Consider the following 27,931-nt stretch of genomic DNA (forward strand, 5'->3'; position numbering starts at 1 on the left):
TACACATTAACTCCAGGAGTCAAAAAGTTGATGATAAATGCTTTTTTAATATCACTCTTCTATGTTACACACAAATACAGCTGAGAGTACACACACATGTTCCAGAGAGGTATGCAAAGAGTAGGCACCATCAATGTCTAACAGACGAAAGCACAAAGACAACACATGCTGAGAGGATGCCACAGCTACCAAACTTCAACTATAATAAACACACAAATGAATACATTCAGCTAACATCATACAACACTGGACAAGCAGCTGGACAGTGAACGTGAAATAGTCATGTGCTGAAACACGGGTACATGCTTTTTAGTTACAGTACTGCTGGGAGGCTACACTCTTCCATGGAAGACGTGACTGGTCAGGAACAGTGACAGGACTCGGGCTTATCTGCAGTTCTGCTGGCTTTTGGAAGGAGGGAATGTAATCTAGCTCTTGTTAAAGACAGGCCTCAATTATCCTGGAGGGACCAAACACATTCCCAGTTTTCTCATAATCTGCAGTTTGTGGAGTACAAGTACTACTAATAAAAATAATAAAATGAACAGTACTTGTTATGCGTCCTACAGTTTACACTTTACATAAAACAGCTCAATGCCTAGTAGTACTTGTACAAGTGATACAAATGCTACTGGTGAAGAAAGAAAAATAAAGACATGTAACAAGTTAAAGGAAAAACAAGTGATGAAATAATTTATTAAGGGGACGCCAACAGCCTTAATCCTTGGCACTGATTCCCACTCTCTGGAAATGGACTAATGGCAGACCATACTTCCAACAATCATTCCCTCTCTTTTCAGGATCAACAATCTTTCCCCTTAAAAAGAGAAAAGTGGATCAAACCCATGGAGGCAAAATACCTCCACAGCCCTCAGTGGGGGAGACGCAGGTTCTGCTTTTTCCTTTAATTTGTCACACATGCATAGTGGACCATTTCAGCTCCAGTTAGCACAGGGTGAACTGGAAGTGGTTGAGGTTGTACAGGGATTGTTACTGTAAAGAAATAATGCCACAGTGCACAGTGAGAAGCTACAGGGTTCGTCTCTGGCTGCCGTACCACGTGCTGAGCTACGGACGAAAGTAGTTTGGATTAGCGAGGGACATCCGGAGCAGCGATCTTCTCCAGACTGGGCTCCATTCCCCAGATTTCCCGGGCATACTCAGAAATGGTGCGGTCACTGGAGAATTTTCCACAGCCAGCAATGTTGTGAATCACCATCTTGGTCCACTCTTTAGGGTTCTGTTAACACAGAGAGGGCGTCACAGGCCAGCTGCCATTTATTGGACAATACTTGTGTACATGACCTCACTAGCAGCAGAGCGTACCTTGTAGAGCGTGCTGACTCTCTCCTGACATCTGATGTAGTCTTCGTAGTCAGCAAACACCTTGAACCTGCAGGACATAAAAATGTTTCAACAGTGAGCTGCATTGTTCACTCTTCAGCTCGTGTCTAACGCCTGGGAAAGTCAGTCACATGTTTGCTCAGCAATGACACGACATCACTGGAGCCTACAGTGTGAGTTAGAATGCAAAGTACTGACTCGTGAGTTTAGGGACCACCGAGCGCTCACCTGTCATGGTGCATCAGCATGTTCACGAGGTCTTTGAAGAGGCCAGGCTGGCTGGGGCTGAAGAAGCCTCCTGCTATCTGGTCCACTGCCTGCTTCAGCTCGGGGACACGGTTATAGTAGGACACGGCGTCGTAGCTGAGGACAGAGTCATCATATAAAGGGGCGGTGCTTCTGTTTAGTCTTCTCACGACAAAGCAGGACACTTCAATCAACTTTCAGCAGCACAATGTGATGGATGCTGACACACAAACATAGAAGAGTAGTTTATGCTCCCCATCTTGAGCACTGAGCCCAAACACTGAGGTACTATATCCTCAGTTCCTTCAACACAATAATGGTGAAACACAATACTTTCAACATATACAACAAAACTGCTCAATCTAAAGGTGGAAACGACAAATGTGTTTAATCAAATAAGGCAAAAAACACAGAAATGCTAGCTGTGCTCCACAGGACAGAGCAGACGGTGGATGGAAGTTACTCCTGTGGTTTCCATGGTGGTAAAGCAGGGCTTTAAAAAGCACAACATCCCAGATGCAAAATGCTTTTCAGTTTTATTATTATGTGATGATACTGTTCAGCTCCCGTTACATGGTTAAGTTACTTTAGCTAACTAGTTGAGCAGAGGCCTGGGAGCTCGAGGCTCCTGCACAGTATCTTAGCTGTTCCTAGGACTGCGCTCTTCTGGACAGAGATCTCCGATGTTGTTCCTGGGATCTGCTGGAGCTACTCGCCTAACTTGGGAGTCACCGCACCGAGTGCTCCGATTACCACTGGGACCACTGTTTCCTTCACCCTCCACATCTTCGAGCGTAAGACGTCCGTGGCAGCAACAGACGTGTGCAGATCAACAATGCATAATATGGAGTGCAGAGAGAGCACGACCATGCCATGATTAAAGCGTGGAAGTAATCACATTACTTTGAGTTTGATTCTGTAAAAAGTGACAAAAACATTAGCGTCTGCTGTTCACTCTGCGTGGGAAGAAAACTTCTTTCTACAGCGAAAAATTAAACTTCAACTCTGAGCGAGCAGTGAGCACGCTGTCACAGGAATGTGACATTCACAGAGAAACCCCCGGATCCTCCCACTGACGTGACCGCTGTGGGCAAACCTCCACCCACCCCACTCCTGCTAAACAGGTGAGAATAGATTTAAGAGCTGCTGAGTCTTTGATTTTATTTATTTTCTGCTGTTTTTACTCGCATCTATTTGAAAGAGTAGAAACCCAAAACATTATTTTATCTGCTGGATTATGCAGGAAATAGGTTTAAATGTTAAACACATTTCTTCCAGTCAAAGATTGTTGCATATAATTTAATTTTTACTTGATGCATAAAGTTAAAAGATAACTAATAAACTAAAAAAACAAGTTTTAAAGAGACTTTTTCATTTGATTCAGTTTTATATGATGGATTATGCAGAACAAAATAGAACTGGGCTGAAAGGTCTATTGCCTTATTATATTCAGGTTGTGTATCATGTTATTAAAAAAAAGTAACTAAGCAATAAAGTAACTAATTGCTCTTAGATCCACTGGCTGCTGAGCATTGCATCTTTCTCCCATATGCTCTTCCAGTATTGCTCCGCTCGCCTATGGAAAAGAGCCCCCAGCCTCGGTGGTGCTGTTCTCATATTGTTTCTCAGGTATACTTCTTCAAGCGGCTGGCCAAGGCTGTGAATCTTTAGCAGCTGTTTCCAAGGCCTCAGGTATGGACACTTTGCTGTACTTCTTAGTTACCTTTCTGCAACTGAAATTGGCTAACATCCCTCTATGCTACCTAGATCTTGGCCTCTAGTCTCCTTTTGGCTGTTGTAGCCAAGCATCTCACTTATCCCTGATGTTGTGGATGTATATCTACATTTACACACACACACACACACACACACACACACACACACACACACCTACACACACACACACACACACACACACACACACACACACACACCTCTGAACCAAGACCATTTTAAAACTCACCACTTCTTGTCCAGAGCCTCCACATCGTGCACCCTCATACCAAAGATGAACAGATTCTCCTCTCCAGCCTCCTCTGCCATTTCCACGTTGGCACCATCCATGGTGCCAATGGTGAGGGCGCCATTCAGCATGAACTTCATGTTCCCTGTGCCCGAGGCCTCAGTACCTGCTGTGGAAATCTGCTCAGACAGGTCAGCTGCAGGGATGACTGCACAGAGGAGACACATGGAATACAGTCGAGTCAGCTTTATGTGCTGTCCCAACAGAGAATGACCCAACATAAAAGATCAGGTTTATCCAGCTGTAGTGTAAATAAGTGATATTATACATCACTTATTTACAGTAAGACACAGTCAAAAACGTATTACTCTTCTCAGCCAGTGTGACGCGGTAGTTCTCCAGGAAGATGACTTTAAGGCGATCTCCCACCACGGGGTCATTATTAACGATATCTCCGATGGACGTGATCAGCTTGATGATCATCTTGGCAGTGTGGTATCCTGGAGCAGCCTAGAAACGCAGAAGGCACATGCTGGGAAACCAAGAGGCTCACCACACCCTCAAAGTTCAAAAACAGGTGTTAAATTCGTAGCGGCTAACAGCTAGCTTCAACTCGTCCAAGACGTGCAGCTCAACTCAGTCATGCTCAATTTTCCTCCAGAGGTGCTTCTAAATCATCACAGTTTCATAGCCTGTCCTGTCACAGCAGTATATAAACTGCAGGTGAATAAACACTACTGAATGAGGTTAGTGTAGAAGAAGAAGAAGAAAGGTCCTGCTTGGTGAGACAGATGTCTACAAGCAGCTTCTCTGATGCAACAACATCCATGTGCAGACAGATGGACAGCCATGTTTATGACTGACTGTGTCAAAGTGGCCCAGACACATACTAGATAAGGCTGGATTTGATGTAGTGCGAAGTGCAGTGGGGTGTGGGAATAAACTGCTTCCATGACAGGCTTTCTTCTGACCACATTAAACTTTTAGGAATATTGCTGCTCACCTTTCCTCCAATCATGATCGTTCTGGGTGTCCACTGCTTGTTGGGCTCGTTCTTAATGCCTGATTAGAGAGAAAGACTGTTTATTTGTTTGTTAAACAGAAGACAAGTCTGGATTCAGAGTTAAAGCTCAGCAGCACCCACGGTTGTACAGTGTGATGATATGCAGGCAGTTGAGTAGCTGCCTTTTATACTCGTGGATCCTCTTCACCTGCACATCAAACATGGAGCTGGGGTTGATCTTCACCTTGTAGTGCGCTTCAAGATGCGCTGCAAACTTCATCTTGTTCTCCTGAAAGTTCAGACAGGGTGTAAGAAGAAGCATGCAAACAGAGTGCATTTTACTTTTGGCATTTTAAGCTCTCACTTGTTTGATTTTGGCTACGTCCCGGATGAAAGCGTCATCATTCACAAAGTCCAGAAGCTTCTTCAGCTTGTCCAGGTCACGGATGTAATCCTCTCCAATTTTCTGGAGGTTAAGCAGGTGAGTTAGGCAAGATCTCTACAAAGACTTACAACTTTTACAAATAACTAACCCACCTCAGCGATGACCTCAGCCAGACCGGGGTTGCACATGACCAGCCAGCGCCTGGGGGTGATACCGTTGGTCTTGTTCTGAAACTTCTGAGGGTCAACCTCGTAAAAATCCTTGAACCTGGAAGGAACGTGGAACACCAGTCAGAGATAAACTTCCAAACATCTTTGTAACATGTTATGCAGCTGGATTCCTACAGGTTTCCTTACACAGTGTTTTTGATGATATCTGAGTGGATACGGGCCACTCCGTTGACTGCGTGAGAGCCCACAATACAAAGATGAGCCATGTTGATTTTCTTCACATTTCCTTCCTCAATCAGGGACATTCTACATATGCGGTCGGTGTCCCCTGGGTAAAGCTTCGAGATGCGCTGGAGGAGTGAAGATAAACACTCTGAGATTACTCACCGCTGTGCGTATAAAAAAAATGTTTCATTCTTCAAGAACGAACCACATTTTCTCTGCTCACAAAGCTTTTCAGGCACCTTATTGCCTGAAAAGCTCCAATATTACATGCTCCTCATACCTCCAGGTGCCTCCTGTTGATCTCGTAAATGATGTCGAGGTGTCGAGGCAGCAGGTTTTGGAAGAGGTCCACGGGCCAGCGCTCCAGTGCCTCAGGCAGCACGGTGTGGTTGGTGTAGGCACAGGTTCGGATCACAATGTCCCAGGCCTAGACACAGAGGCCAGAGCCACAGGCAGCTAGGTTAGCATTTAAGAAACTGTGCACCAATGTGAAAGCGCTTTTTCATCCAGCTGATCAGTGACTTGGTTTGAGGTTAGCGCTAAGGACACAAACAAACAATGAGACTGAATCCCGGTCCCAGAACGTCTATAAAATATGGGCTGATCAGCGTAGCCAGAGTCTGAAAACTGCATCTGTTTTAATGGCAGGTAGCGACTCCTAATGCACCTACTTCTTATTTGCAGAGCTCACTAAACATTTTCCCAGTGAGTTTATGGTCTCCAGCTCAGTTTGAAGTCTTGAATACACCATTAGGGTCCCACAGACTCACTACAGATGCACACTGGATGGAAAAGTTAAGAGTTTGCGATGTGATACCTTCTCCCAGGGCACTTTCTCAATGTCCACCAGCAGCCTCATCAGTTCAGGAATGGCCAGAGCAGGGTGGGTGTCATTCAGCTGGATGGCCACCTGCACATGGAGAGAAAACAGAAAACTCATGATCATCAGTTTTAGAAGAAATCAATAAGAGAAAGTAAAAAACAAAAGATAAGCAAATAACACAGAATGACAGCAAGCTCACCTTGTCTGGCAGTGTGGAAAGATCTAACCGCACAAACTCTGTGGAGCCAAACTTTGAGGCTTTGAATCGACGGATGATGTCCTGAAGAGTTGCAGCTACGACAAAGTATTCCTGCTTCAGACGCAGCTCCTTCCCTTCAAAGAACTGAAGGAGAGTATGAAGAGCTGTTACACCAGATCTCAATGCTTACAATCAATCTGCTGCTGGTACACCCGCTGACATTATTATGGAAGAAGCACAGAAAAAGAGAGCAGCTCAGGAGGAGGAAATCATCAGGTTAGTCCGTGATTTGAACCAAGGGAACAAATCGTGGCAGGAACGGCCTGATATTATTTGTATCTCACTGTAACTTTACTGTATAAAGAGCTAACATCAAGAATGTGGGATACTGTTTGCCCGTGATTTGGAGAGCCCAGCGCTGCTCCTCACGCAGGGAAAACCAATTCTGCAGGGGAGACCTACCTCGGCACTTGTGCAGGTGAAATCAAAGGGAAGATTTGCTTCACCATATTTTCTAGTCTTTGGCTTAGAACAGCGGTCCCCAACCCCCGGGCCTCGGACCGGTACCGGTCCGTGAGTCGTTTGGTTCGGGGCCGCGAGAATTGAGGCTCAGGTGTGAAATGTATAGTTTTCAGGGTTTTTATCGGTTTTCAGCGTTATTTTGTTATCGTTTTGATCGTTAACTCGGTTTTTCTGGGTCTTTTCACGTGTGTTATGAATAATTTTTTTCGGTACCAGTACTAGTTTTATTTTGTTGTATTTATCCGCGACACATTAAAGGCTGGTCCGTGAAAATTTTGTTGGGCAAAAGAGTCCGTGGCGCAAAAAAGGTTGGAGACCGCTGGCTTAGAATGAAGTTGGTTTGGAAACATATTCAGCGATGCTTCATCTCCTGCTTTGCGTTTGTGTGGGAGCCCCGTCAAAAACCTGTCCATTATGCTAGCAGCATCCAAGCGTTCCTTTTTGTTTTTTCTTTCATACCGCACCCCTCCCCCCTGCAATGGCTTGGCGCCCCCCCTAAGAGGTGGGCCCCACACTTTGGGAACCTCTGCACCAGTGTTGGTCAAGTTACTTGAAAAAAGTAATCAGTAATTAATTACTGATTACTTCCCCAAAAAAGTAATCCCGTTACTTTACTGATTACTTATTTTCAAAAGTAATTAATTACTTAGTTACTTAGTTACTTAGTTACTTTTTAAAAACATGATTTACAACCTGAATAGGCGATAAAGTGATAGATCTTTCAGCCCAATTCTACTTTTTCTACATAATCCATCATACAAAATGTAATCGAATGGAAAAGTCTCTTTTTAAAACTTGTTTTGTTAGTTTTAATCTTTTAACTTTATGCATGAAGCAAAATTTTAATTATATGCACCATTCTCTGACTGGAAGAAATTAGTTTAACATTTAAACCTATTTTCTGCACATTCCAGCACATCATATATATATATATATATATATATATATATATATATATATATATATATATATATATATATATATATATATATATATATATATATATATATATATATATATATATATATATATATATATATATATATATATATATATATATATATATATGTGTGTGTGTGTGTGTGTTTACACTCACTCTTTCAGATGCAAGTAAAACACAGCAGAAAATAAATAAAGTCAAAGACTAGCGGTCCTTTTGCTCTATTTTCACCTGTAAAGCAGGAGTAGGGTAGGCGGAGGGTTATCCTGGTGCAGGTGTGCCGCAGCGGTCAGTGGAAGGATACGGCAGTTTCTCTGTGAGTTTCCCATTACGTCGTAGCTACTCGGTGCTTGCTTGGAAGTTTAGGGGTTTTTTCGCTGTAAAAAGAAGTTTTCTTCCCACGCACAACGGACACTAATGTTTTTGTCACTTTTTACGGAATCAAACTCAAAATAAGGTCAGTACTTCCACGCTTTAAACGCTGCACGCTCATACTCTCTCTGCACTCGATATATGATCCATTGTTGATCTGCACACAGCTGTTGTCACACACGTCGCACTCGCTTACGTCACTGTCATGAGACATTCTCGCAAGAAAATCACGGTTTTAGTAACGCAGTAACGCAGCGTTCCTACGGGAAAGTAACGGTAATCTAATTACCGTTTTTGCAATAGTAATCCCTTACTTTACTCGTTACTTGAAAAAAGTAATCAGATTACAGTAACGCGTTACTTGTAACGCGTTACTGCCCATCTCTGCTCTGCACTAAGAGACGTTTTTGTGCCGTTTGCAGACCCTGTGCTTATTTTCAAGTCCCAAATGCAATCATTGCAGGAGTTGGGTCAATCTTAACTTTTAAAACACTGGACAGATAAGTAAAAATGTCACCTGGCACAGGGATAAACACACTCCTGAACCTTGAGGAAAGCTTAGAAGAGTTGGAGCTATTATAGCGGCAGAGGGTGGGCTGACATCATATTAAACTTTAGGGATTAAGAATGGGATGTCGCTGAAGTTCATACGTGTGTGAAAGCAGATGAGCAAATACTCTCAATGTCACGCACAGCACCATCCACTAGTTCATGTGAACTAAGCAAAAGTTCAAATAAACAAGAAGTGCAGCTGTAAATCCACTCACATTGTCGTTGGGGTAGAGCACTCTGGAGATGTTCTCAGCGAGGTTTCTATCGAGCACAGCTTGAATGTAGCCTCCAACATTAACTGTGGGACAACAGCAAGAAGAGCAGTCCATGTCGGCTGGTTCTACTTTTCACAAAGCGTCATTGCTCAGAGTGATGTGAGCAGAGGGCAGTACTCACAGTCTTTCAGGTTAAAGTCACAGGGCGCCTTTGCAGACCACAGCCTCATCGTATTAACTATGTTGTTTCTGTAGCCGGGGACTGGAGTGTCATAGGGAAGAGCCAGAACCACCTGGAACACACACACTTCATCATTTCTCAGCGTTTAAACTACAGTCTGCTGATTTACTGTCAGGGATGATGTCACAGACCACAGGACAAGCCAACTAGACTGAGATGGGGCTGCAGGGCAAATACAAACCATCCGTCCCAGGTATCATTACAGGGAATACCACAGTGCAAGGTTCCTGGGTTCAGACATTTTTAGGCAAACTGAGGTGTTCATCGGGGAGACATGAAGAGCTGCACTCTCTAATCCTTCACATATTCCCGAGGCACAGATACTGAGCTGGAAGCTACCAGAAAGCATTCATATCTGTTACTGTTGTTTGCATTCAACCTTCTCTGATGCAGAGAACAAGTGACGTGACTCTCTCCACCCTGCATTCTTCTACTGCCATGGTCATTACTACTGCCATGAGTGTAACCACATCTGAAGATTACGGTGCATCTTTGTCCCACTTTCCCCAAATCACTGGGCAGACTGACGCCCCTCACTGAGCCTGGTTCAGCCGCAGGGTTCTTACTTTAAAAAGATGTTTTTCCTTCTCATCGTCACCAAGAGCTTGCTCACAGCGAGTTTTCTGACTGTTGCGGTTCTCTCTGTATTATCATAAGGTCTTCATCTTACAATACAAATACACAAATGTGTGATTTGGCACTGTATAAACCAAGTGGGAAAAAGTCCTGCTTCACACTACATTACCAACCTTTCAACTGTATATCAGCTGTGCAACTAAATGGTAAATGCACTGGTTCTTATGTAGCATGTTTCTACTCTACCCGAGCACTCCAGGTACTTTATTACTCACCTCATTCAAACCAGCACTTTTTTTCCTATGCGGTTTCTACAAAAGTGCTACTTCACACTGTGATGGATACATTGGAGAGCAACTTGGGGTTAGTATCTTGCCCAAGGATCTTTGGCATGCTGACTGAAGCACCAACCTTACGATTAACAGAGGATCTGCTCTCCCTCCCCCTCGACCCCTGAGAGAGACTACAGACAACCACTAGAGACACAGGACTGACCTGCTGCATGCAAATGTTACTAATGCATACAGTCCCAGTGCATTTAACCTGATCCAGCCACTGTTTAACTCAATTTTTTAAACTACTACAACCAAAAAACAAAAAATGCGTCTATTAGATAATTACAGCAAGTTGAGGGGTTTGTCTTTACCCCGTATCCTCGTTAAACTGTAGTCTTTGTTACCCAATAATAATACTAGTAGTAGTATGCACAATTAGAGGTGTCAAAGAAAATGTGACAGTCTCAGTACTTTCTATTAAGACTATACAGTAACGACCTGGTACCAACCTGCGTGTCAACCCACTTCACTCCATCAGCTGTGTGCTCCACGCGGCCATAGAAGTGGACAGGGCGCATGTACTCGGGCCGAGCCTTCTCCCAGGGATTCCCATAACGCAGCCAGTCATCTGCTTCTTCCACCTGTGGAAATACCAGATGGCATCTTCCTGTTTAAAACTAGTTAAAATATGAAAAACGTCCTGCAAAGTCTCATATTTGAGCACTTATATGCTGCTTATATGACAAAAACTACATCAGCAGACCGTCCTGTCCAAACACAACAAACACTGGAGTTTCAAGACGGTACTCTGACTATAACTCCATTTCCACTAAGACTACAGAGTGAACAGATGGTCCATCAAATTCTCTCACTTTGCCACGTTCTGTGCTCCGAATAATCCTCCTAATAATCCTATTAATGCTCCTTTTAATCAGCATCACCCATATCTTGTGTAAACAATTTGTAAACAAACTGTGACGGGTCCATCATGCAACACCCTCTGCTACCATCACAGAGGGCGCTTTTGTCTGGCTAATCTTATTCAGTATGACTGTAGTGCAAAAATGCTTTAAGTGCATACACAGCACCGGGTGGACATACCTGCCAGCCGGTGACAATTTTCTGGTTGAAAATGCCGAACTCATACCGGATGCCATATCCATAAGCAGCCAGACCCAGAGAGGCCATGGAGTCCAGGAAACAAGCTGTGGAAACGGGAGCGCTGTTAGACATGGCTGTGCTTCACATCACCATTTGTCAGCAGCCAATCAGGAGCTCACCAGCCAGGCGTCCAAGGCCTCCATTGCCTAGACCAGCATCTTCTTCAATGTCCTGCAGCTCCTCCATGTCCAAACCCAGCTAAAGAACATGAGCACACACACAGTAAGGTGTGTATTAGCTGTGAGTGCTGCAGGACAGAGCTGTTAATCACTCCTCCCACGTTAATGGCAATGAACATTAGAGCTTCACTGTCTGGCTGAGTGTTATTGACAGTAAAGCATCAGTGTGTGCTCCAGCACTGGGACTCGCAGAGAGAGAGAGAGATCTACTTCTGCAAGATCCTGAGAAAGACTTTATTCCCCTGCCATCATCGCACTTCCATCATTACTTGAAGCTGTCCTGAGCACTGCAGCTGCTCACAACTGAATTCAGCCAGAGGTCAGTTTACGCCTTGTGATGACTGTGACCCCTTAAACTAAGAACTTTCTTCAGATGGCTGTCACTTATATAAAAACCGCGTCTACTGCCAAGCACTCATTTAATGTCTTCATAGTTTGGGCCAAGCTCTAAATAAAAATCTGTGAATCTCTCCCGCAGGTGCGTCTCTCATTGCTATGGTTGTTTCCAAGGTCTCAGACTGACCTGGAAGTGCATGGACTTAAAAACTTTTGCGGGATCTTGTAAAACTACATCTTCAAATTTTTTTCTTCAAATTTAAATTAATAAAAAATTAATTAACACTAAAGATTCACTCATGAACTCACTGAAACTAAACTGAATTAAAAACAGGAAGTCAAAATAAAAGTAAAAACTAATTAGAAATCTATAATATCTCTGGTCATCCCTCTCACTTTATTCAGCCATTGCTTGAGGATGTGGAAGCCTCTCTGCATCAGTGTGGGTTGATTTGATTTTGTTTCTGTTGGAAGCGTGCTGTATTACCCTCACCTGGTATGTGGCTTCATCGCAGGCATTCTCCAAGGCCAGGTTCACCATGGTGTTCTGCAGAGTACGGCCCATGTAAAACTCCAAGGAGAGGTAGTAGACGCGCTGCAAAAAAACAGAGCGAAATGGCTTTTTATTCCACTTCCACCTGATCCTGAGCTGCTGGTAGTTTGAATTTCCTTTCAGTTATTGCACTTTTACATCTGTATGCAAAAATATTTCCAAAGGCAACAACACAAATATGACTGGATGAAACTCTGAAACAGAGTCAGGTTATTGACAATAAAGCACACAGTATGTGCCCCATGGCCCGGCCACGTGATCTCTAGGACAAGACAGCAGCAGAGCTACTGCAGGCAATGACACCGTTTCACTTCAGAGAAGCAGCATTACAAGTCTGGTACAGAGAACAAAGCTTCTGACATTCTGATACGGCTCCAGCATGAGAAGCATGTGTAGACCGAAGTGACTGAGACATGCAGAGGTCAGCAGGGTAGGTCACACTGGCTCCTTTGTTCTTTGTCACAGCATATGTATCGTTAAACACTGACCTCCATGTCTGACATGTCTAACTGAGCACCACTTTAAGAGTGCTGCGAGTCAGCAGCACATTAACTCAGTGTATAGAAATGTGACAGCTGTTCCAAGTGCACCACGCCACACGGTCACAGGAAAAGTCACCAAAGTTGCAATGCTCACCCTGAACCTCCAGTTCCAGAGAACCAGAACTTCTTTACTGAAAATTCAACGAATCATCATCATCTAACATTTTACATGCTTTGAAAAGAATCACTTCATACTTCTATGCACAGCAGATCAGCATCTTTTGACTATGAAGGCCTCCCTGAAAGCCGGTTAATAAGCTGGAGGAGAACAAGACATAGCCGTCTGAACAGCCAGGCTGGAGCACAGCGGGGTCTCCGGCCGTGGCATTGCTATGCAGTCTTAGTGACGCAGTTATCAGAGCTGTGAGCCCGTGAGGGTAGCCCCCTCCTCAGGGAACCCCAGCCCAGTAGGTAATAAAACAGTGGCGAGCTGATCAGAGTAGGTACTAATGCAAAAGGGGCTATGCAGCAGCTCTGAGGGTTCAGTTCTCGCTGCCTGCTCAAGGCCTTTAGGTCATTTTGCGCTTTGGTGAGAGGAGAGGAGAGGGGGTGGAGGGATGGATGGAGGACACGCGTTTACGTGAGCTATGTCTGGTTGGTCCCAAGCCCGCCCGTGTGGACGCATATGAGTGAGCGAGGTACAGCAGAGGTCAGGTGAAGGTGAGACAGCTGCAGATGACGTTGCGTAACATCTCATAAGAGCGGAGCTGTCGACACACACACACGACTCACGGTCAGAGCGAACGTGACTATAAATGGATACGAAGAGTTACGAGCCGCAGCCATCACTGCTGACATCCGCATCACGAACCCGCATCCCCTCCCTTCCCCCAGGCCTCCGATCAGCTGTGCTCGACTGCGTTGCACCCGGTTGCTTACTTTGGGGTCCTTCTCGTAGTAATGCTGCTGCGTTCGGATCCAGCGGCCCACCAGGTGATCTCGGACCGTGTTCGCCAAAGCGAAGTAGTAGTCCCGTTTGGTGGCCACATTCCGATCCTTGACCAGAGTGAAATGGAGGTGACGATTGAAGTTAGTTTTTAGGTCCGCAACGTTCTCCACCCCGGCCAGGCCCCGCACCGAGATCTGCTTCCTCTTGTCTTGGTCTGTCAGCGGTTTAGCCATCTCTGTGCTCCCGGAGTGTGACCCGACGCGTCGTTGCTCTTCTTCGGCTCTGCGTTGAACTCAGCCGGAGCCTAGCGATGCTCCAGCCTCTTTAATATGTCACGTACAGCTGAGAGCGTCAGGACGGAACAGCCAAACAGCTTTTCCGGTCGACAGTTTCAAAATAAAACTCAGTATCATCAGGTGGCCAATCAGCGACTTGGAAGACTTTCGTCTTACTGTTTGGGTACTCCACGAAACTCTGTAAACAATACTTTTTCTAACTTCCAGTGTAAATGTGGCTACTTTGACTTAACTGTGCCTCACTGAGACGCACATGGATAGAATATGTAGCAGTTCTATGCAAACTTCACAGACCCTGACTTCAGAAGCTTGTCGCACAATGAGAATAAAATATTTGGTGCGTCTTTGAGCACATTGATCTTTCTGTCCCTGGTTTAAAGCATTCAAACCAAGAAGAAATTTGAGTCTAAATTCAGTGTCTGAACTGAACAAGTACTGATGAATCCACAGAGAAAACTCGGCCCAAGGTCAGGTGGTCAAGGTTGCGGGAAACATCACCTTCAAGTCTTCAGGCTAATCTCATCACGTGACCCACAGTAAAACGGTTTACATGTAATATGAAGTAATCAAATTATAAATTACCCAAATGGCACAGATTACAAATGAAAAACGATTAAATTTAGATTACATGGTTTAAACTTTGAATAGTTCAGATGACAGAGCTCTCTTTGAGTAAAACACCACAGTCCAATCCTTTGTACTCCTCTGTAATCCTGCCAACATTTCTGATATTTATTAAGCCCGATATTGAAGAGTAAGGTCAGAGCTGACCCAACCTAGACTTCATAGACTGACAGTAACACATAGGATATGTGTGGGGAGACTATTGCACAGCACGGTCATCGTCAGGATTTTACAAGCCAACATGTACTATCAACTGGTACATGTTGGCAATCAAGTAACTCTGAAGCTAATTTTTCTGAACATAGACTTAGGCTGTTTAAAGAAAGTTGTTTCAGGACAGGGACGCGAGCTGCACGGCATTTTTAAGGCCATGTTCTTTTAAGCAGACCACATTATGTAACACTTTCATGAAGTGGCCAACAGGGTCTCCTCTCGGGGGAAAGAAAAGCTAGCTTTCTTTCTGACACAAAGGGCTGACATCCATAAAAGGAGAAACAACAAGTTGACATGGATCAGTTTAATATGAAACCAACATTAATTCAGGCTAACATTACACGGTGGACTCCAGAAATGAACAATTTTCTACTCAGATAAGTCAAACAGAAGCAACACTAACACTGCACACAGCGTCTAATCACAGCAGAGATACATGAACGAGGATCTTCTGAGCAGTCGATTAGTGCAGGGGGCACAAAGCTCGGTGTCACCGCCAAGACCCAGGCCAAAGAAGAAAATTAAAACCACAGAAATCCCTGGAAAACAATCTTAGTACTACAAAGGTTTTACGCAACTAAGGTACACTTCCTAGGTTGCATACAAAAATATTCATCTTGTCCAGCTCAAAGCGAAGATGGGGAGCAGGTCAGAGTAGAAATGTGTCACTTTAAACAGAATGAGCTGTCTGAATGGATCATGCAAGCTGAACTCTGATATATTAAAGCCAATGACAGGCAAGTCTTCACATACGTTAAACCTGGTGCTGGCTGGCTGAGTCATAACTGTACTTATGTAACAAACTATGGCAGTCAGAGAGGGACACTGTACACATGGGCCGAGCGCCATGTCCACACAAACGTTAAAAACAGCGACAAGAAGTGGAATTAAGTTACAGAGTGAACAATCACAGCCTGTCACTGTTCACAACATCATGGATCCATAAAAAATAAAGCACTGGTTACATTTCTGTGAGCACAGACTTCAGTCTATGGGTACATGGTGACCATTCCTCTGACCCACACTTAATTCTGAGGTGGAGGGGGAGGGGGGGCAGGAGGCATGCCAAAAGGGGGCATGCCCGGTACCCCCATCCCCATCATTGTGACAAAGTTAGAGGGGTCCATGGGTGGTGGAGGCGGTGGTGGGGCATACATCACGCCCGTGGAGCCTGGAGGAGGTGGAGGTGGTGGTGGTGGAGCGCCCGGGGGCAGTGGGGGCTGGACCCCAGGTGGAGGAGGCACCATGGACGGAGTACCCATGGGTGGTGGGGGCTGGGCTCCAGAGGCTGCAGGCTGTTGGGGCTGTTGCCATGGAGGCAGGGTGCCGGTGGCGGGGCTAGATGTGGTGGTGGTGTCTGTAAGAGAGCAGGGGACACATGGAAATGAACTGTAGGCAAATATAAAGGCTGCACATTCGCAGATAAGCTCCTATGCATAGAGTCTCCACAGCTCTGTGAATAAGGTTCGGTGAGTACGTCTTTGTGTGTGTAAGGACAAAGACATATTGCAAATATGCACTGCCTATATGTGTTTGATTCGGTGATAAACTCTCAGTCAAATCAACACACCGAGGCAAACACTCTTCTTTGGGTGACAGCCCCCCCAGAAACCAAAAAAATGAAGCCGTTTTGTTATAGATTACACAGTGAACACACTACCTCTCGTTTCAGTGTACACCGGAACCAGTTTTGAAACCACTGACGTATAAAAGAGCTGTGTGTGTGCTGAACCACTGAAAGTTTTCTCAATAAAGCTTTTGTGCGCTCTTACTCTGTTGCCAGGGCAATGGTGTGCTAGTTGCCATGCTGCTGGTTGGAGGGGGAGGTGGAGCCTGCTGTTGCCAAGGTGGCAGAGGACCTGAAGGGGGAGGAGGTGGCTGGCTGCTTGGTGGAGGAGGTGGAGGTGGCATCATACCCATTGGAGGTGGCAGCAGACCTACAACAAAAGCACATAAGTTTGGGGGTTCTTTTCTATTTTGCAGATTTTCTACAGTAAAGTTCTGGGTCCTTTTCTAATACAGCAGACGCTCAGACGCTTCTTTTGCGTTTGACCTCTTCAATATTGGAAAGTCTTTACAATAAAACACACTTCAAAGCAACTTAAGTACGACACAAAGAACTCAGGAGGTGAACTGAATCTTACACAGAGTTCATTAGCTTTCATGAGACGTCTCAGTAACTCGACTTGAAAAATCTAAAAGCCTTCATGAGAGTCCAGCCTGTGCCAGCTCCCTGCCATCTGTGGGACATCACTGGCACTGTATGGATCACCAGGTCTTAGCCTTTTACCCAAACTGTACTCTTATCACCACCATGCAGAATTTAATCCTCCATACACTCTGATTTTTGTTGGCAGTATCCGGACTTTAAGTCTGACGTCATTAGCTGTGTCTGGGCCCAAACTCCGCTTCAGGTCCCAAAAACAAACTAACACTGCAGCATCACTGAGAGTTACAAACTGTCTAAATTCTTTCATCTTTAATAAAATGATCAGTTTTGCTGCTTTACCAGGTGTAACTCTTAAGTTTAACATCCAGGCATCCATGAAAACAGAATTTATTAAATTCAACGGAGTTAGAAGTTAACAGGAAGTTAGCTCGCTAGTTTCCACCTATGCATGATATAGCATGTTCTGATTGAGAGGTTTATGAAAAACTTCAAACGTACAGCTCTGCTATCACTTCCAACATAAATGAAGACAGAAAACTAAACAGCAGTGACGTTTGTAGGGTTACTGAAGTTGGGCTAGCTGGTATATAATGATGTGGTGGCTAGCGACACAGCTATGTTAGCATAATATAAACACTGTGAAGCTGGAGGATGAACGCTAACTTTTTTCCACTCAATAAAACATGAAGGTTCCTGATGGTTAGGGACAAATGCAATCACATGGCAGGATGCTGTAAACGGACCAAACTTCACTTAGGAGAACAACTGAGACAATCCATCCACAATACGAGGTTAGTCATTAATAAACTGCTGCATGGGCTTAAAGGGTTTAGAAACTGACTTTTAAAAAAATTAAATAGAACAAGATACAAAGCATTAAAACATGTTAAATACACAACAGCCCTAATGAACGCAGAGTAGTTTGGACCTGAAGCAGGGTTCATACGTCATCACTAAACACATTGTTGTGTAGTCTGGATCTGCTCTTACCCATCGGGTGTCCATGCGGTCCAGGTCCCTGGCCCATGGGAGGAGGAGGGGGCTGCATCCAGGGTGGAGGCAAGCCATTGGGGTTGGGAGGCATAGGCGGTCCTCCCATGCTGGGCATCGGAGGAGGAAAACTGTGAGGTCCTCCAGGACCACCGGGCCCCCCGGGCCCCCCAGGCATGCCGTGAAAGTTCCTGTTCTCGGCTGGACCAGAACTCATCCACGGAGGCCGGTTCTGTCAAACACACAGAGAATTTCAGACAGAGCTCTACACGACGAGCACAGAGAACCACGTGCGTCCCAACTAACCGGTGGAGGTTGGGAGCTGTTGGGGCCTGCAGCCCGAGGTGCGCCCTGGGTGCTGGTGTGTCCTCCGGCTGACGTTGGGACAGGGGCCTCCCCCAGCTCAGCCATGAGAGACAGATACTCCTTGTCCATACGAGCCTTGTCTTGAGCTGACTGAGGGGGCTCTCCACCAGTTGCTCTGTGTGCAGCGAACGAGCTGTAAAAGAAGCACACGTCGTTACACAAGTCAGGCGAGTGGAGTCAGGAGTTCAGCTCAAGTTTGGACACTCAGCGCATCGTCACCTGCTGTACTTGCAGTCTGAGGAGATATGGCCGGCTCCACCACATTTAGTGCAGAGGGTGGTGTTAGTAATGCTGCGTGGCTCAGAGTTCTGCCAAGGACGAAGAATCCTGTGGATACAAGAGACAATAAGCATGGTGTCCGGAGACTTCAGAAATGGAACAAATCCATCCTTCATTCCTATTCTTGCTCATTCTGTACTTTAATGACCAGGTGACTCCTCGTGTTATAACAAATAAGGAGTGATTGTGCACAAAGCCCGGGCAGTGTCACAGACCTGTTGTCGTCTTCCCTCAGTGTGCCATTGAGTCTGGCCAGCTCCCTGAGCTGCATTTTTCTTAGGTCGTTCTGATCCTCAGGCGTCTCAATACCTTGTTTCAAAATATTACGAATCTGTGGACACACATTTCACACCATTAATATCACGGTATATATTCCCCAAAGTATACATGCATTACATTTAACAAACATGCTAAACATCTTCACATAATGAACAGGAGGTGCTCCAACCTGCTCCACAGCTTTCTTGACGTTCTCCATCGTGTTGGCAGTGACCAGGGCATGCAGAGGCTCGTCCTCCCCTGGCAGCATCTGGCCATCTTTTCGACCAACCTTCCCCTCCTTCACAGACCCTTTCCCCCGGATCATAATCTTGGCACAGCACTCCTTCTCAATGTTCTTCAATGTATTACCACTAGGAGGAAAAACAAACGTGAGAAACTGTTTCTTCCCCCCTCAGTTGCAGTATGAAAGCACGTCAAACAAACTGCATGACTTTAAGATGGCATCGAACTTACCGGGGTCCAATGAGCAGACCAACAAAGTTGATTTCAGGGTATTCATCTTGAGGGATCATAACTTTGTCGTTGACTCTGGTGGCTGGAGGCCTGGAGAACACAAACAGGTAAAGCATTTAGCTTTCTAAATGTCCTAAGAGCCAATCCAGTATTTAGATCATCAGCAATTAGCATGGAGTAGCATGTGCAGTAGGGCTGCTCTACAGGAAGAAAGTGTGTACTCTTCACAGAGTCATTAAGATACAACTTAAAGCACAAAGCAGGTGGACTCCAATCACTGATTAGACCGAGACCACTGAAGAAGAAAACTAAACTGAAATCTTTCTGTTACCGACCAGTCAAACACTCTCATTCTGACAATTAATGCATAAAAATCACTTTCTGCTGACACATCATTCGTTTGCACGCGTTACTGCACATGACAACGTATGACAATGATGATAAAAACACCGCAGTAATGTCGAATGAACACGCTTCTCAAAGCTTAGAAAACGCTTAAGTCAATCAGACTGTTGGCACTAACAGAGACCTCCACTCTTCTTTCTGTTGATGTCCTGTTCTATAAGAGACAAGGAAAATAATGGCAGCATGTCTCTGGCCACAGTGTACCCATCATCTAATGGACAACACTCCACATCCCAGATCAGATTCTTGACCCTAACAGGAGTTCACTGAACTCAGATGGTTTGTGAGGTAGCAGTGGGCGATAGATTCAAATTTGTGCTAATGGCACTAATAACGATGTAGACCAGTAAACAAACAATGTTTTATCAGTGAGCTTCCAGGCTTCAGCGTTTACTAATACGAACAAAACCAAAGGTATCTGCCATCCTTCCTTACAATGAGCTGCTGCTAGAACACTACGGTTCTGCTCAAGTCCTGCTTTATTACAGCTTCCATCCACCGTCTGCTCTGACAGTCTGAAGGACTTCCACTAGCCTTTTCCCACTAAAGGTTTAATGGTGATTATGGGAACAGCAGCACTGTTTCAGACTAGAAACACGTTTTCTTTCATGCTACCTGAGCTCATCGTCTCGGTAACAGGACGCCTCTATGCTTTTCACAGTGTGTAAACAGACTCCAGCTCCACACTAAACTGTGCCAGCTGAACACTGTGTGGGCTTTATGTTGTCACGTTATTTATTCATATGCTGCTCCCAAATACATTGGTATTGCAGGTCCTTTTTTAGTTGCAAATGTTGGTGAAACGCTCGCCGTGAGGCGACACTTCTTGTGATTTGGTGCTGAATTGTTCGTGTTTCCATGGAGACAATGGCGTGCTATAGAGTCGTCTTATACGACGCATCAAAACAAAGAATTTGTGTTGAAATTTTTTTAATAATCGCATTTTATAAAAAAAATACTCAACTTGCAGCAGCCTAGTGACAATTAGTCATCTAGTCCACTAGACTCTCACATCATTTCAACAGCTTGAACAAAATGCTGTACCTGCAGAAACAGATCCTCATGGAAAATGTGTCACAAGCTGCAAACTGCGATCCAGGCAGTTTAACATCTAAACACAAGGCTGACTGATTATCTCACCTAACCATCAGGGTCTGACATTATCAACGGCCCCATGGCCCAGAGGACACATTACCCAGTGAACCCTTTGGATGGATGGATGGATGGATGAAAATTAAATCTTTTGTTTCTCTCAGTGGCCCCTCTAACCTTTTTCCTTCAGTTGTTAATTATGTCATATTGTTCCCAGAGAATAAAAAGCTAGTAGATTACAAAGAGGGAGACTAGTGGACTACTCTAAAAGTAATTTGGGGTTAAATACGGCCCAAGTACAGCTTGTGTTTTTAAGAGCTAACCCAAACTGTTCCTCACATTTTTTAAGGACCAATTGTCACAAATTGCTGCTGAAATGTGCAACAATTTGCACCACAGGCAATATTCAACATGCATGCAATGTTAGATTAATTTGCCAACATCAGCGCATTTGTTCCTTTGCAGGTAGCATCAACACACCTGTGGAGAGTGTGGTTAGACATTGCTTCAGGCAACTTTCCTGTGACACAGTCTACATGCAACCACTTATTTTCTGCACCAACTGACTGCAGAACACTGCTTTTGCAAAGCTTCATCCATCTACTTATCAACTTTCCCTGTTTGCAACTTCCCATCATAGACACAGAGGGTGGCATTATAACATCTTCAATCCAACAGTTAACAGTTAGTAACAATTAGCTTATTTGAGCACTCACACTAACAGCAACGTTTAACCATCCGGTCAATTGGTCATTTGTTATTTACTTTTTCTACCAAAATCACACCAGTGCCCCCCATTAAAAGACCGCGTGCTGCATGTTGTTTTTCTGTCCCTCATCAAACTGGCGTCCCAGATAAAACGCCAGCCTTTTATTTTATCAGATAAATGAACACAAAATGAAACAAAAATTACAAATACAGTCAATGGGGTGAAAGAAAAAAAAGATCATCATACTTGTAGTCTGCAGGAGGCTTGAAGTCAGGGTTGAGTCCAACCATTTCAGTGATAAGCGCATGTCGCTCCTCCTCGAGCTTCTTTCGTGTGCGATACTCGCGGGTGTTTAACCTCTTGCCCTCGCTGTTGTAGATGGGCTCAGGAGAAGGAGACCTGAGAGCGGCAGACAAAAGACAAGACAGACATCATCAACACCCTCCTACAAGCAAAGCTCTGCCAATAACAATCACACAGACTCCCTACAGCTGACTAAGACTTTAACAATAAAAGAATCTCAATCAGTGAATCTTTAAAACAACAATAAACTTTGAGACTGTAATTGTTTCTACTGAGAGAATCTCAGATGGACTCTGACTCATGGCCAGTGCAGCAGTAGCAGCAAACTTAAACAAAAGAAAGGTATATAGGAACTCTGCACTGCCATTTCAAAGACTGAAGTCCATTCTGACATCAAAAAATTAATTTTTTTTTTTAAACAAAACCAGAAGAAAACAAAAGAAAAACGTAGCAACCAAAGCTGTATAGTGGCAGTAAACAAATAATCTGGAGGGGCATCAACCAAGAAGAAAAAATAAAATACACGGCCATAACTTCAACCTGCATACAGGATTGTTGGCCTACAAGAAAGCAAAGTTGGAGGCAAGAAAACAAATCAAAGCAAAATTTGCAATCCTAAGCAGAAACGCTGGCTGTGAGAGTTGCTTGGTGCTGACGTGGTGGAAGAGGTCCGTGCCTCCCCTTGGATGCTGAAAACCTGTGGTATTGCGTTAAGGAGGCTCTGTGCTTGAAAAAGGGTTAGGTTGATGTGGGGTAATTTGGGTTAGAGAAAAGGAATTAAGATTAGATATCCACCTTTTCCTACGCTCTCCCATCAGAGAGCCACATGTGTCCACGTGACGAGTGAGAAAAAAAAAATTCATTTTACGCTTCAAACTTCCAACGCTGACAACCTGAAACACCTCCCAAGTTGGTCACATTAGATTGGGAAGTGATTTCTAAAGCTTCTGCAGCTCTGCATTCAAGTTTTGGACAGCTGTGGAAATGTCTGATTATGATTAAAAAAAACTATATACAGTGTACAGGTGACCGGGACGCTACCTAGCAAAGGTCAACTTCACACACTCTAAGGCAGCCATTGGCTTTCCAAGAACACATACATTTGTGTCAGTTTTCCTCCAGACCTCAAAATCCAGAGGGAAAACTGAGCATATCCTCCTCCTTCCTGGGCAGAAATGTTCACAGCCTCATTAGGGGAAAACCAGAGAGGACTAGCAATAGATCACTTGTTCACTCCAACACAAAGCCCAGTTGGATCACTGGGATGTAATCAAGTAGGCTTCATGCCATGGGCTGAGTCACTGGCAACAATGGACCAAAATAAGTATGTGAAATAAAGTAAGACAAAGCAGTAGTTTGGTGCTCGTGTGCATTTAGTACCCATCTTTTCAAAATAAGCCAATTCAAGTCAAACCTAAGATGTGAAATAAATCAATATGCAAACTTATTTGTACACTAGTCCAACCTGTGTCAGAGGAAAATCTTTACACATGAATTATAGCACTCACATATCCAGACAGGCCCCTACTGCAGACACAGAATAAGGAGTGTGCAGAAATACTACAGGTTTAAATTTGAAGCAACGACTGTGTTAAGTAAACTGCCAAGCATCCAATAGAAGGAGTCTGGCAGTGACTAGCTAGATACCCTTGTTAGGACATTTCTAAAGACTGAGCTTATAGTCGACTATGGAAAGCTGGCTTTCAAAGCCTTAAAATCCTTCAACTTATTCTCACTCCCACCTCAGGCAGGTCATAATTTAATGTGCTTTTTGGCCCTGCAGCACATGTTTGCTGCAGTGTACTGAGGAATGAAACACAATACCTAGGAAAAGCTCATTTTCCAAACATTTGTGTGGATGTTTGAGTTCAAAATAATATCAGACATATTTGGGGTTCGTGTCAGTCATGTAATCCTTAGCTACATTACTAAACTTACATTAACTTAACAAGTAGCAAACTAGTAACCCTTCTGAATGGTTCATAGCTTTTAATACGTGACCACTCCTCGCCCTCGTGTTCTTTAATGTGGCCTTCAGGTGTGTGTGTAACAGGGACACACACCTACCACTAAAGTCTCTGTGATGGTATTGACTCGTATTCGTATTTGGGTATAAAATATAGAAATTAAATACATATGCAGCTCCACGGTGTAGAGGTTTATATGCTCATCTAATGCACAAAGTTCAAAAGTGGGAGGGCGGCATCAGAAAGGGTGTTGGGCATTATTCAGTGGCTCCTCTCCTGTGGTGAGCGCTGCAAGAAAGTGAGCAGCCACTGTTTTTGTTTGTTTTGTTAACAATACAGTTACAACTGTCAATTAGGTTGAAAATATACAGAGTGAAGACTTTGACGAGCTATTGAGTTATAGCGAGTTAATGTGGAACACTGCCTTTACCTGAAAACGTGAAGGAGAGGATCACCGAGTTTATATATGAGCTACCCAGCGTTAGCAATAGCATTATGAGGACGCTAGCTTCAATCTGTATCAGGATGGAAAACACTAAAGTTTGTCAGCCTGGTAACATGTGAAACCAAAGGTCGCAAACAAGCACAGCCATCTATAAATGTATAGAAAGGTGAGAGAGGAGTGAGAATGTGTTGGCCTTTTTTTTTTTTACTCAAGGTCAAAACAGTGGTTGTAATTTCATTCAAATGAAACAATTTGCATAAGCTTGTACAGATTTCTGTGAGAGAAACAAATCAAAGGGACCATTCGATCACTTCTCCGGTACTGTGAAGCACATCTTACAGTGTTCCTGTGCTGATGGCAGCTGTTGAGCTCAGAGCAAACACCTTTGTCAAAGCTTGGTTTCCAAAAAAGCAGCAGCAGCCACAATGTGCACTTTGATTTTGTGTTTTTGGTAAACAAATATTTCACCTGTCATGAAGGAACTTTCTGTTTGCGCCAACAACTATTCAAATGTTACTAGGGTTGGCTTTTGGCTGTCCGTTCTATTACAATTCTTTCATTTCAGTGTAATTACAAACACTGCTTCTCCGTCTTGAGTAAAAACATTCAAACTTGTGTTGTTTTACAGGGAACAGTGTAACAGTGGAGTTCTGTTAATCACTCTCCAGTTTACTCAAAGAAAATGTTAATTTACTTTTAAAAATGCATCATTACCAATTCTAGACAATCACTGCATGTATAGAAAAGTGCTGAAACTAGTAGTCACGTGTACTAAGTGGTGATGGACGAGGAGCAGTCTTTAGAAAAACGTTCATATATATCAATTCTCCTCTAGCAACAGGAAATGGAAATGTGAAGAACTCAAACTGTCTAAACAACACTGTTCTTCACTAAACTACATTCTTCAGCTAATACTAAAGTTTTAGGCTAACAACCACATATACTCTGAACATGTCTTCCAAAAAGTCAAGAAGGTAGAGAAAGTGTTACTGTTCGTGGATTTAATCTTTTTCCGACCTGTCCTCAGGGTTAACAGGGATTCCCAGGTCTCCTGTACGCAGTTTACGAGTCAGGTCTTCAATCTGCAGTTGGACTGGAAGAATTCAGGTTAGGAAAGAAAAACAAGGATGGAGAGAAATTTGATTACCACAATAACAACAGAGAGACAATGCTCTGCACATTGGAGCACTATCTCATTCATTACTGAGGTAAAGACAAACGGTGAGTCTGTTAAATACAAAAGGAAGATCAAATAAACATCTGGTAAGACTCTAAAGTATTACATCATCAGAAGCACACATTACCAGCAAGTCCTAGAGGTCATTTACTTTAGCATGAAAAAGTCTAACGTCTTCTGAACGTCAATGTGTCCGTTAACTCCATGACTCCTAATAATACCTACCGTATATAAGACTCTTTAATTAATTCCATGAACAGTGCTTAAATCTTAAACATTTGAGGATTACGCTGGCTATTTGGTTTTATAAAGTCAGTCGCAGTCACTCCACAGATCTAACACTGAGGGGATCATTCCAAAGGCAATGAAATCAGTCAGTCATCTAATGCACATTATGAAAGCTGTGATGAAATACACCAAACACACAGGTTCACTGGCACTGAAACTATTAGTCTGGGTTATTGAGAAGAATAATAAAGGGCCAGTGACTTGTGCTTCATCTTTAAATCTTCCCTCACAATGTTTTTGGGGCTTTACTGAATGAGGAAAAATAACAAGTGTGACGACGGAGGGTGGGCACAAATGAATGTTTACATACCAAGATCAACCATTACCAATGAGTGCACAACATCAATAATGATGTTAGTTTTTGACAAAAAAGGATTGGTCTGCTTCAGAACACCCGCTGAGGGCCTGTGAAGGCAGTATGTTGGTGTTACACTGCTGCTGGAAGGCATGTGTGGTTCAAAAGGACTTTTTATGATCAATGTTTTTGGGACAGGCCAAAATCAGAGCGCGCACACAGTCCTTAAGCATTTCCGAATTTGCAGTGCCCACAAAAACAATTAGTCTTCTTTAAACTCACTGGACTCGTTTGCCATTGAAGCAGCATTGCTCACACTTCAAACCAAAATAAACAGAGCATTCTTTAGCAATGTTAGGACATTATGACTAACTCCTCCATGCACAGGAACAAAACTGATGATGTGTAGGGAATCAGGCAAGACAGTGAGCAGTGACCTGCAGCTGAGGACAGATATCTGCAAGCAGTGGTGTTTAACAATCTACTCCTCTTGCTAATGGGTGCCCAATGGTATGCAAACTATAACACTATGCAGCACCACCACTAAGCCTCCATTACAAAGAAGTCAACTTAACATTTTCAATCATAAAGTAATCATTGCTCTTCAGAAAAGACAACAGCTGGAGCAAAATGTCCCATCGTGTTAGAGTAAACATACTGGAACCAGAATGTGTAATGGGTGTCTTTAGAAGCTCTAACTGTTGGCAGTTCAGCAAACAGGATAAAATTATTACTGGCAGGGAAACCTAAACCCCAAACAAGTAATTTCCTAGACACATAATACAAGAAACTACACGTTTCATTATCACCAACTCAATATTTACCTATATATGCTCTCTCCTGATCCCGGGTCAGTCCGGGTGGGATAACGGTGGGCATGCCCGGTATGACGGTCTTCTGATCAGGCGTCTCGCTGCTCCAACGACTCTTCTTTCTTCCCTTCTTCTGGCCGAAATCTACCGCGAGAAACACAGCATGCCGGTGAAACATTACATGATGCACGCCAGCTCTACCGCCCTTCACGGCATTGATGGAGCCAGTGTATTTCGAGATTAAATGCAGGAGAACGGCAACGTGGTGATCACGTTACTCCTCGTTTGGGCTCTATCGGCTACTCCTCTCTCATGTGCTTCGATTTAGAAAAAGACAGTTATGGATGGCCTTGATGAGGTTTACGTATGAAAGCGAGGCAATGCACTGTTACCAATAAAACATACCGTCAGGCAGAGAGCTGTCGTTTCGCCAGACTTCACTATTAACCCTCGTTAACTAAACCGTCAGGTCAGAAGAGGACAACCTAGACCAAAAAACACCAACCACTATCGTTTACTAACCAACTTTAGCGACTCCTTATCCATGCCGCTCAGGCCAGGGCTCGTCACCCATGTTGGTTAACGTCGTTAGCTTCAGCTCGCTAACGCCGCGTTGAGGGCTACAGGAGTTAGCTTCAGCTCGCTTAACTTACCAGGTTTAGCCATTCCGCTCCCCGCAGCAGATTGCTGTTGAGCTTGACTCGAAAAACTTGTCCCCGGGTTGAACTGATGAGACTGGGGAAAAGATGCGCTTGGCATCGAAGGCTGGAAGCCTTGTAGAGAAGGAAAGGACCCGGGCGGCCCCGGTGTTGGCATCAGCCCGTTCCCCGCACCAGGCCCGGCATCAAAGGCTCGTTTAGCGCCAATACTAGGGTGCAACTTCCCTAATGGAGTTGCATTTGCTCCCGTCGCCATTTTCGAATTACTTAAATGGCTCAATCAGTATGAGCGATCAGTCAGCTCAGGTTTAAATGTGTGCAAATAGCTGACAAAGTGCTTCCTGCTTTAGCTCTCACACAATACTTCAACCAAAATGGCGCCCAACAGAAAATCA

The 27,931-nt window shown here is 44.1% G+C and overlaps 2 protein-coding genes across 2 annotated transcripts; both read right to left on the reverse strand.

The window, feature by feature from the left end:
* Positions 1-27: 27 nt before the first annotated feature.
* LOC102785869 (glycogen phosphorylase, muscle form-like) lies at positions 28-14,084 on the reverse strand. Its single transcript, XM_006809849.3, has 20 exons — positions 13,702-14,084; positions 12,221-12,322; positions 11,332-11,410; positions 11,153-11,256; positions 10,561-10,692; positions 9,141-9,252; positions 8,960-9,042; positions 6,359-6,502; positions 6,154-6,246; positions 5,617-5,763; positions 5,298-5,461; positions 5,094-5,208; positions 4,921-5,022; positions 4,698-4,845; positions 4,557-4,615; positions 3,922-4,063; positions 3,554-3,761; positions 1,573-1,707; positions 1,327-1,393; positions 28-1,240 (listed from the first exon to the last, which is right to left on the reverse strand). Exons 1-20 carry the CDS (start codon positions 13,942-13,944, stop codon positions 1,091-1,093), a joined length of 2,529 nt encoding a protein of 842 aa, XP_006809912.2. The 5' UTR covers positions 13,945-14,084; the 3' UTR covers positions 28-1,090.
* A 1,049-nt stretch (positions 14,085-15,133) lies between these two features.
* On the reverse strand, positions 15,134-27,931 carry sf1 (splicing factor 1). Its single transcript, XM_006809850.3, has 12 exons — positions 27,531-27,931; positions 26,890-27,021; positions 25,323-25,398; positions 21,837-21,989; positions 19,385-19,474; positions 19,098-19,281; positions 18,865-18,980; positions 18,590-18,697; positions 18,311-18,503; positions 18,005-18,236; positions 16,617-16,781; positions 15,134-16,201 (listed from the first exon to the last, which is right to left on the reverse strand). The coding sequence occupies exons 1-12, from the start codon at positions 27,790-27,792 to the stop codon at positions 15,870-15,872; spliced, it is 2,043 nt and encodes a 680-aa protein (XP_006809913.1). The 5' UTR covers positions 27,793-27,931; the 3' UTR covers positions 15,134-15,869.

Source organism: Neolamprologus brichardi, chromosome 3, assembly GCF_056152115.1.
Source record: "Neolamprologus brichardi isolate AB-2024 chromosome 3, ASM5615211v1, whole genome shotgun sequence".
Taxonomy (NCBI): domain Eukaryota; kingdom Metazoa; phylum Chordata; class Actinopteri; order Cichliformes; family Cichlidae; genus Neolamprologus; species Neolamprologus brichardi.